Source organism: Fundulus heteroclitus, chromosome 1, assembly GCF_011125445.2.
Source record: "Fundulus heteroclitus isolate FHET01 chromosome 1, MU-UCD_Fhet_4.1, whole genome shotgun sequence".
NCBI classification, from domain to species: Eukaryota; Metazoa; Chordata; class Actinopteri; order Cyprinodontiformes; family Fundulidae; genus Fundulus; species Fundulus heteroclitus.
Window position 1 is genome coordinate 39,672,616 of NC_046361.1, and position 10,959 is coordinate 39,683,574.

At 39.1% G+C, this 10,959-nt stretch overlaps 1 protein-coding gene and 1 long non-coding RNA gene across 2 annotated transcripts; one reads left to right on the forward strand and one right to left on the reverse strand.

The window, feature by feature from the left end:
* The first annotated feature begins 1,005 nt into the window (after positions 1 to 1,005).
* Positions 1,006 to 5,892, forward strand: hsd17b10 (hydroxysteroid (17-beta) dehydrogenase 10). Its single transcript, XM_012869420.3, has 6 exons — positions 1,006 to 1,120; positions 3,373 to 3,537; positions 4,854 to 5,018; positions 5,097 to 5,225; positions 5,304 to 5,412; positions 5,494 to 5,892. The coding sequence occupies exons 1-6, from the start codon at positions 1,097 to 1,099 to the stop codon at positions 5,682 to 5,684; spliced, it is 783 nt and encodes a 260-aa protein (XP_012724874.2). The 5' UTR covers positions 1,006 to 1,096; the 3' UTR covers positions 5,685 to 5,892.
* Positions 5,893 to 9,236: 3,344 nt separating this feature from the next.
* LOC110368949 lies at positions 9,237 to 10,488 on the reverse strand. Its single transcript, XR_004931230.1, has 5 exons — positions 10,425 to 10,488; positions 10,047 to 10,172; positions 9,910 to 9,968; positions 9,731 to 9,818; positions 9,237 to 9,561 (listed from the first exon to the last, which is right to left on the reverse strand). It is a non-coding gene; the product is annotated as an uncharacterized LOC110368949 (long non-coding RNA).
* Positions 10,489 to 10,959: the final 471 nt, after the last annotated feature.

Consider the following 10,959-nt stretch of genomic DNA (forward strand, 5'->3'; position numbering starts at 1 on the left):
AGACTTAAATACATGCTAGCAATATCATGTTAAGCTAATTAACAAGAATACTATTGTTACCTCTCGGTTGCATCCCTGGCTAGTTAGTTCATGCCGAGAATAAACACAAACCTCTTTAATTTCTGCGTAGAACCTGTGCTCATTGTGGCTTTCCACATATTTAAAATAAATCTTTATTGCTACAATAGAAGGAGCAGAAGCAGCGACAGTGGACAATGAAGTCTTCACAGGTAAGGAGAGGTTACAACTTTCTGAGTAAAATAAATCTGAACACGGTCCTCACAGCTAATTCAGAGTGACTCTCATTCACACTAAAATATTTAATTGTGTATTGTAACATTTAGCCCAGGGAGAAAGCCACGGGTCAGGGCAGAGACCAGACTGCAGCGCTGACAGGGAGAGCCTGCAGACAGAGCAGGGGACTGGTTCTTTGTTTGATTTATATATTAAACATTTATTTTCAGTTTCCTTTATCCTGATTAATTTTGCACATCTGTTACATTTGACTAAAATGTGGATTTGTTTATTGTTGGATCACTTTCTTTGTTCATGCCAATAAGTTAAATTATGAGGCTCACAACCCTGTTACCTTGTAATATCTATATGATCTGATTCAATCTGACTTTGTAAAAAGCCTTCAGATGACACCTATCATGAACTGGCGCTATATAAATAATATTTAATTCAATTGAACATTAATAATTTGCTTACAGGAATGTTTTGTTCTTTACCAAACATCTCATGTTCACTGTTTTCATTTAGCACCCCATGATCTGGTTACTTGCCTTTTAGATGTCAAAGGGTCATTGTGTCCACTCAACCAGAGGCTGGGAGCTAAAACTAGATTTTGTTAATTTAAAAACAAAACTAAAGTTGGTTGCACTGTTGGCGAATAACTAAAATAATTTTAAAAGTTTAGTGTGTGGTCATTTAGAAATATCCTCCCATAGCAGGGAGATTAGGGAAATGTAAATATATGCACAAAACCAAGACGAGCTTCTGTGCGCACGCGCTGTCCACGTGGGAGAGGGCAGGAGTGAGTGGTGTGTTTTATAGACGAGCTTCGGCGTGACGTCACACTCCGTCCGGATCAAACATGGCGAACATTCGGTCTGTGAAGGTGAGTTGAGAGAGAAATAAAGCCGCGTTTGCGCCGCACTGCTGCGTTTAAACGCTTCGCGTGGAGCGAATGCGACCCGTTCAACTTCCGGTCCGCCTCCGTTTGGGTCGGAACCATTGTTCTGCCCCGTTCTGCTGATTTTTCCTGCGGGTTTAGAAGTTTGATGCACAGGCTAACGTGGTTTAAGCCCATAGACATAATATATGTCTATGGTTTAAGCCCATCAGCTATGCTCACTTTTCTGTTGGACTCTAAAAGTGCCGCTGACTGTTTTCCGATTCTGCACAAACTGCTAGTTAACACGTGATGAAAAAAGTTGTTTTCACTGTAATATATTTATTTATTAAAGTTTTGACCCCTGGAGGGGGGCATGATGTCTGTAACATGGTGATGACGTCATTGGATGTATTACTGTGGGACCAACAGACGTGCTCCTGATTTCACTGGCATGTTTAGGAGAGAGTGCTTTTAAAATATTTAGTTTCATGAAGTCAGTGTGTTGAAAATTACGTAAATTACGTCCTGTTGCTGCTTTAGGAGCCACGCTGACTGACAGCTGCCTTCTTATTCACGTCACCTTACAGCGGTCATAATGATTTGGCTGATTGGGGTGAAAATCGTGGGATTAATATCCGAAAGTAACACAAATTAAGTCAACATAACAAAAAAATGCAAGTTAGATGTAAGCTGCGATGCATCCTACATTTTCTTGCTGTCACGTATTTCCTTACGATGCTTCCTGCGCTTTGTGATTTTATCTGCTTTACCGTCATCACCTGCTGTGAGGCTCTGTACAGCAGGAAATGTTATTCCCAGGCAAAAAGTGCCAAATTTGTTAAAATAAAAACATAAATTAGTCTCATATGGCTTCCTAAACGCGCCTTCAACTCAATAAAATTGAGAACAGAAATCTGAACATAAATAATTCATAAAATGCTATGTAACATATTTAATGTGCAAAAGCATCATTAATATTATCCAACCAGTTACATGGAAACACAGATTTGACCTGAAGGCATTTGTGAGAGACCAATTAACCCAACAGTCGTATTTTTGGCTGAGAAGAAGCCGGAGTACCCGGAGAGAACTCGTGGATGCTCTAGGAGAACATGGCAGCTCCATGCAGGGAAAAAACCTGGCAGGGATTCAAACCCAGGACCTTCTTGCTGCAAGGCAGCAGTGCTAACAGCTGCAGCACTGCTGTGCAGCCCTTTATTATTATTATTATTATTATTATTATTATTGAATTTAATTTCTCTGTCAGCCTCACCCTTTGATGTCAGCAGACATGTTGGCTCCGCCCACTACCTCGGTGTAGGTTAACCACGCTGATGTCAGGTTTGAAACCATGAATAATAATAACTTTATTTATAAAGTGCTTTCAAACAAAGTGCTGTACAGAAGTTGATAAAATGTTAAAACAAGAAATAAAAAAATACAATTTAGAAACAGGTAAAAAGAAGCAAGAAAACATCAAAATGAAAACAATATAAATTTAAGCATCGGATCAGTGACAGTTTAACACGTTTTAACGGTGCATTGCAACACAGCAGCCATTACGTTTACATATGATTCAAAATTCAAATTTACAATAAAGAAAACTGCGTCTAATTGCATATTTAATCAGTTATTGACATATATGTGTATTAAATATATTTCTTTTAAATTTTGTTTTAGTTCTAATTATACATATTTAGTTTTACATCACAGATTAATTATTGTTTTACACCATTCTTCGTAGTATTTTGCACACAGATTCTGCAAAGCTAATATTTCAGGGATCTACTGTGAAGTCTTAGCTAAAAAAAGGAATGTCAACCAAAAATGTTTTTAAATTTTTTTCCTTCACATTATGTTTTTAAATATTAACTTATTGTAAAGGAAGCATTCAGCGGAGTATAAAAATGTTGATTCAGCTTGTTTCATGGGGAAGTAGTTGACTTTATATTTAGATTTCAGCTTTCTATTTTCTGTAAATAAGTGAGACAAGTGAAAACAATTCCAGCGATAAGTAGTAAATAAAAGTAAAGATTTTTTAACTAAACTGCAGATATTCCTTATTTTTTGTTGGACCAAGTGGGTCAGAACTCAAAGACGTCCGGTAATAACCAGTGAAAGCCTGATTTCTTCTTTCATTTTAGCGTTTTGTCCAGAACTTCAGTCTCCTAAGCCCTGAGGTCCCACATCTGTAAAATGTTCAGATGCAGAACCCGTTTGATCAGATTTACCGTGTCGGTGTTTACCTCCGGCAGGGCATGGTCGGGCTGGTCACCGGCGGCGCCTCCGGTTTGGGCCGGGCCACCGTGGAGCGCCTGGTGCAGAGCGGAGCGTCCGCCGTCATCGTGGACCTGCCGTCCTCTGAGGGACAGGCGCTGGCTGGCAGTCTGGGAGAGCGCTGTGCCTTCGCTCCTGCAGACGTGAGTCCAGCAGTGGTGGAACGGAGAAATCCACGTCCTGTCAGGCACAAAATAACCAAAGTGGAGGCAGAACTTTGAAGGAGAAACATTTCTATAAATGATCAAATGTTTTTAGCTGGATTTAGGCTAAATTATTAGGTCAGCATTGATATTTGACTGTTTTTAGAAATAAGTAGACTAGAAAAAGGAAATCTCATCTGGAAGTACAGTTGTAATGTCTAATCTGTCCAGCAGAGGGCACTCTGTTCATTTCCAAAGCCGTCTGCCTTCATCACTGAAGGTTCTTCTTGTAATTTGTGAGATTTTATGTGACAGAGCAACACAAAAAAATGTGAACCGGAAGAAAAACGATACAAGCTTTTATTTTTTATACAAATTAATCATAAAACAGGCTGCTTGCGCAAGTCTTTAAAGTCTTAATAAGTATGGAATTTTGAAACACTGTTTTCCAGACCTTGAAAAGTCTTGAATTTTTTGTGAAAGTCTTAATAAAGTATGGGAAAAAAATGTGTGGTAGAATTTTACAGTATGCTCAAAGGCATTGTGAAATGAGAAATAGGAAGGTAGGCTATAAAACTATAATTTTACTAACTGGTCACGTACTGTATTAGCCTAATGGAATCAAACACTTGTTTGATGTGAAATTCATGTACTTGTGATTTTCATGTTTTGAAACGTTTTCATCAGTAAAAGCATAATTTACTGTGAATAATGCATTTGTTCATTGAATACTAGCCTATAAAAATTAACATTTCTAATAAACAGTTTGTACAATCTCAACCAATGAAGTAGGCAGTAGGCACACAAGTATACAAGTACATAAAGTTAAGGTCTTGGGGGGGGGAAAAAAATATCAGTTTTAAAAAAGTCTGGAATTTTAATTTGGAAAAAGAGCAAGCACCCTGTAAAAGTTTGGTCTGAATTGGTATTTTTCACCTTTACTCTCCCCCGATACATAAAGTCCAGTGCAGTAAATTAGATTAAACATGTAATTAGTAAACGGTTTAATTTCAGATGTTGTTGAGAACATTAGTGGGGGAAAAAAAAAGCTTCATGAAGAGCAACAGACACAACAGGTCAGGGAGAAAGTTGTGGTTTAGAATACAAATGCACACCTTGTTTCAGATTTTTATGTAAGAAAACACTTAAACTATCTTTGCTTTTCTTTCCACTTCAGAATAACGCATCAGCTTGTGTTGCTTTGTCCCATAAAAGTCCAGTGAAACACCCAGACGTGTGCGTGTTGTAACAGGTGGGCAGTCAGCGGGGTGTGAATACTTTAGCTCTAGTTTTCAGACCCGTGTGGCTCTGCTCAGGTCACATCGGAGGCAGACGTGCGTTCGGCTGTGTCTCTGGCCCGGGAGAGGTTCGGCAAATTGGACCTGGCGGTTAACTGTGCCGGCATCGCTGTGGCTGTTAAAACGTACAACTTTAAGAAGGACCTGCCCCACAGCCTGGAGGACTTCCAGCGCGTCATCAACGTAAGAAGAAGAAGAAGAAGACGACGTCGTCCAGGCCGCTGGTTATTAAAGCTCACCAGGTGTGCTCTGCTCCTGCAGGTAAACATCGCAGGAACGTTTAACGTGATCCGCCTCGCCGTGGGGGAGATGGGGAAGAACGAGCCGGACGCAGACGGACACAGAGGCTGCATCGTCAACACAGCCAGCGTGGCGGCGTTCGACGGACAGGTAGGCGAACACACCTGAGCTCACAGATCCCTGCCAGCTGCTCCGCTCACCGGGCTTGCTTCCTCGTCTCCCCTTCAGGTCGGACAAGCGGCGTATTCTGCCTCTAAAGGCGGCATCGTTGGAATGACGCTGCCGATCGCTCGAGATCTGGCTCCCATGGGCATCAGAGTGGTCACCATCGCCCCCGGTTGGTCCTGAAATCTGATTCTGAGGCGCATGAGAAGCCGGACTGAAGCGCTGAAAAGTGTTTTCTCCGTCCGTCCTGCAGGTTTGTTCTCCACCCCGCTCCTCGCCAGCCTCCCAGAGAAGGTGCGCTCCTTCCTCGCTCGCCAGGTGCCCTTTCCCTCGCGCCTAGGAGACCCCGCTGAGTTCGCCCACCTGGTGACGGCGCTGGCGGAGAACCCGATGATCAACGGGGAGGTGATCCGGCTGGACGGAGCCATCCGCATGCAGCCCTGATGAGCGGCGCAGCGTGAAGATGGACAGATCACCGTTTAGACCGAGTGGGAAAATGAGGAATATAAACTCTCACTTGAATCCTGTGAATCTTTTATTCAATGTTTGTGGGTCTCAAAGTGTCAGAATATACTTCATGTTGAATATTTCAGTAATAAATATCAAAAGGTTTCATTTCGTATCTTAATATCTATTAATTCCCTAAAATTCATCAAACTTTGAACTTTTCTTTTCGTCATCATGTGATTTAAAGATGAGTTTGTGAGCATTAGGATCGATTTCAGCCTTTTTAGAAATAAGTAGTGGGAAGAGCTAACGAAGCAGTCTTAGTAAAATTTAAATGCCACAGATCCCACAGCTAAACTTTAGTTATTGAACTGAAGACAGTTTCTGACTTGAGGGAACTAATGAGCTGATTTCATTTATTTAGGAGCCATGGTGACTATAAGCCTCTTTTCTTAGACGGCCACCAGGTTTACCTCTGACTGTAATTCACTCCCGCAGCATTCACCGTAGCTTCAGGTTTAATTACCCGAATTTAGCGCTGTGTGTGGGTGAATCTTCAGAGATGTTAGCAGGGCGAGAACGATAGAAATGCTGCAGTTCTCTGTCCCTCGGTGTCCAAATTGTGGCCCCTGGGCTGACTTTGTGGAGTCAACTGCTTTTTATAAATTTTTATTTTTTTTTAATTAGGGCAAAATTCTAACAGACAAGTTAAAATCTTCTTGGAGTTGAAAGTGTTTGGTAGAAAACCACATTTTGTACATTAAAAGTCTTCTATCCAATGACTTGTAATCAAAAGCAGACCTCGATGCACCAAAATCTGCTTTTGATTCATGAAAATGTACTAAATAAAGCAAATGTACTAAATAAAGCAAATGTACTAAATAAAGCAAATTTACTAAATAAAGCAAATGTTTTCACATACAATAAACTGACCCAAATCCTGTTCTTATTGCTAATTGCAATCACAAAGGCAAACGTGCAAAAGTTTTGAATCTACATTGATTTCCGCATCCTTTTCCAAATATATAATCTTACTAATTAAAATATTACATGCCTGTCTATTTGTGGACCTGGTGATAAAATTCACTATCTAATATTTGTAGTAATTTTAGTTTTTCCCTTATATTTTTTTTGGCCCCTGACAATTTTTGTGATGAAAACTTTGGACACCAAAGCCCTAATCACACACTGTGGTAAAGGGGGAGGAGCTTTAGTGAATATTCAGAGTTAACATGGGGGAGAGATTCTGTAGCACAAAGTATTGAGCTGTCTGCAGCTTCTCTGATGGTTTCCTTTAAATTTGGGGCTCAAATATTTCTGCTAGCATGGACCAGAAACCAGGAGTCATCACTACGTCTGGTTAGTGTCACCATTTTCTTAAATACAGTGAGAACTCTGACGTCTTTATGTGACGGAAACACACATGAATTTATTTTCTTTTTTAAATACTTTATTAGCAACTTATATAATACAAAAACTCTTGAAGTGGATGCATGTCAACAACCAGAAGAAAGACAAAAGATCCCTGTAACACAATAAAAAGGAGAAGGTGTATGGCTACAAAAATGTCACAATTGTTTTAAATTTGAACGCTAAAGACAGAAAACCAACATAATGGGAGCCTAGGAGGACTTGATCAAAATAGTAAAAAGGAGACGTTTTCATAAATCTCTAAAGAAATGTTAGATTTCTGACAGTTGAGGGAAATATTGTTTAAAATATTGTGAATGATGGAAATATATTCCTCCACTTGCTATAATGTATATGAATAATGTTGGATAGAAATGAATGAAGGTTGTCCGTGTAAAACAATATTTGGGATGATTCAAAATGGGGGATATTGCTGATTTTTATTGATAACCCGCCGTGTGTCTGCAACCAGAAATGAGCGGATAAAAATAAAACAAATGCTGAATTGTTTCATCTGCAGAGTCCCTAAAGGAACACGGGTCTACTTTAGATTTAAATGTTAATAATTCTGCTACCAGGTTTATGTTATTAAAGATTTTAAAATGTGTTTCTTTTATTTTTGGGGAGACTGGCCACTTCACATATTTGGAAAAAAAAAGTTTCCTTGTATGACTAATACCAATTAAAAGCTTTTAAATGTCTTCCCTAATTATAATCATGAAAAATAATAGTTTAAATTTAGTGTTAATGACCTTATTATGAAACTTTCTTTAATAAATTACAATCATCTATTTTATTACTTTTAACAATTTTATTTACAAAGATTCTAACTATACAAAAACAATTTAGTTAGAAATGTGTCACGCTAGTATAACTTAGAATTTCTTTACATGAGGAACTAGTTATACTGCAACTCTCCTTTAGACACATTAAATAAAATCTTGTTAAAACCTCACTGCATAGATCACTAAATGTCTCTTTGATTACTGAAACTAGTGTAGCTCGTATTATTTAGGAGCCTTTAAGAATAAAAGGTAATGAACTATAAATGCTGTTATTAAGCTATTAAAGCACATAAGCAAAGTTAGCATAATGTTGTATATTAGCTGCCTTCAAACACTGGAATAGTCGTACAAACTTGCTGGTAATCTTTTTGTGTACAATCTAAATTATATTTCTTTGAAAATGACATAAAGTCTAACAAATTGCCATCTGAGTTTAGTAAATCAGATACGAATAGAATACCACAAACCCATTTCTAAGAAACATCGATTTTCTATTAACCGTTTTCACTCTATTGCTCTATAACGCTGACCTGTGGGAGATGGTTTGTGGGTAAATATCATCTTCCAAAAGGAAAGAACTGGTTTGTGGAAGCTAGCTAATTTAATAGGAATTTTTACTAATCTCAAAGTCACATTTTAATAAAAAAATCAACATCCACTTGCTTTTTAAATATCGATCTAATAAGATACAAGTGATTCAGAACCCAGGGCTTTAACACCACATTTATTATACTCACTAACAAACTGAATTTTAAAAATATAATTGGTTTTATTTTCCCACAGGAATTGAAAAGTTATAGCGCTGCGTTTCTTGATATTTTGAGGAGATTTGTACAAAGACTGGCATGGGTAAGTTAATTTAGAAAGATCTTCATCTTTGGAGAGAATAACTCCACCAAACATAGTTATGTCTTCTTTTCATATTAGAGACACAATCAGAAATCTTAGAGTCTTCTCTTGTTCTTAAATATTTCACTTCAGGTTGGCTGCACTCACATTGTCTCCACAGTCACTAAATCTCAGTCCAATAGATCTTTGGGATGTGGTGGAACAGCAGATTCCCATCATGGATGTGCAGCCGACAAATCTGCAGCATCTGATGCTGTCATGCTGTCAGGCCCCACCAGGTGTCGCTGTGGAGCTCTGTGTTCACAATAATCAGTGAGACATGATGGTTCTTTATAGAGTAATATTGTAAACGAGACAGATTCCCTTACTAATAACATTCTGTCATAAACATTGTGTCTACATATGTAAGTCTGCCAGCAAACTGCAGCTCAAGCTGCTGCTGCCTAATCAGGTGATGTTTTGACAAGAAGGATTATTCTGCTTCAGGTCACAACAATCGTTTATTTCTTTGTATCAGAGGTTCACAAACTGTGCAAAACTAGAAATACAAATATTTGCTACAAGAACACACATTTATTTCTGCAAATGAGCACCTGAATTATTTTTTTTTTATTTTTTTGCAGATGCACAAACCTTAATTTCTCAGATATTTTATTTACACAGTATAAATGCTGGGCCTACATATTGCGCTCATATATTTCTTCCCTTTAACAGCTGGCTGCAGTGGTGAGAACCTTCATAGACTTTGGAAAAAACGGACGTAGAACTGAAGCCGCCGGCCGTCTCCTCAGACCCGACGCTGTTTAGGTGAGTGCTGCAGCTTGTAACATCTGGTAACAAACAAATAAATGATTAACACTGTAAATAAATGCTTTAGAGTGTAAAATGGCATAAATGCAGATCCTAGCTTATCGTGCTCTAGCCAGAGAGAGTTTCTATTCATGGAAATAAAGAACTACTGATGAAAGCATTTATTTTAGCACCAGAAGTGCTTCTAACCTCAGAGGTTACAGTAAAGCTGTTGTTGACCACAGCAGCGTTCATCTGGTGACACCGGCGTTCGGTTTGTACAATTTGAAGTGGAAAACTGTGAAATAACAACGATAAAGTTTAAAACAGTCATATTTTAAAACCTAATCTGCTCAGTTTAGACAAAATCCTGCCTGATGATGACCCACCTGGACAGTTCTGCCTCCGGTGTTGTTCCTGCAGCTCAACTGGGCCCTGCTGGTAAAACCTGTGCAACACATCTTTAAATGTTTTCTCATTTCTTTTCTCTACACGAGTCCTGGAACGTATTCGGGTGTCGGCTCACCGTCAGACTCCCTCGTTGTTTTCCATTTGTAGAGGAGCAACACAGCTGCAGCAAAGAGCGCCGCCGCAACACAGAACACCAGAGAAAGAATGAAACCTGAATGAGAGGCGAGGACGCTCAGCTGGCCTGAAACCAGATAAAGAGAGGTCAAAGGTCAAAGTCATCTACGCATTTCACAGGTGCTGCAGACAGGAAGAAAAGCACCAAGTGGGCGAATGACAACTCTTTGTTTTGACTAAAATATTGTGATTTGTGTTTTAATGAACTGTGATATTACAAAAGGTTTTAGCAGAGTGGAATTACAGTGTCAAAGACAATGTGAGATTTAAGCACGAAATGAAAAAGCGTAGATAGAGTTTTAGTTCAGCAGGTCTGGACCTTCAGAAGCTCCGGTCCCCTCAGTCTGCTGCTTCAGTCCGTCAGGAGGAGCTTCCAGCGCTGCCAGTGACAACAACATAAAAAAAGGTCAAAAACATACATTTAGCTGTGCCAAAGGTTCGGTTACAGCTAATATACGGAGGCAGGAATAAATCAATGAGCAGCTTGGTGATGGCTGATGTTTATTCAAAACTTTAGTTAAATAAAATAAAACACAATCTGGAAATGAAACAATTAACACCTCAACTGTGAATTACTGCTCCAAAAATACTTTATGCTGAATACATTTTTACTTTTACAATAAATCAAGTACACCAGATGTATGGAAAGACCCTTTTGCTAATAGGAGAGCACCTAATCTCATGGATCATGACCAAGCTTCTCCAGATGATCCATAGTTCTGGTCTACTCTGACGTTCTCTGCTCTTTAGTGCCCCCTGTAGGTTTCATGTAGGATGTAGGTCTATGGACTGAGATGGCTATGGTAGAAGGTTGGTTTAAGTCTGGTGAACAATATGTGGGTTGACTGGGCTGC

Bases quoted from the DNA above. Each gene is read 5' to 3' on its own strand.
- hsd17b10 (XM_012869420.3), top strand. From the start codon at position 1,097: ATGGCGAACATTCGGTCTGTGAAG. The intron at 5,019-5,096 runs GTAAGAAGAAGA...CTGCTCCTGCAG, and splicing joins ACTTCCAGCGCGTCATCAAC to GTAAACATCGCAGGAACGTT. The intron at 5,226-5,303 runs GTAGGCGAACAC...TCTCCCCTTCAG, and splicing joins TGGCGGCGTTCGACGGACAG to GTCGGACAAGCGGCGTATTC.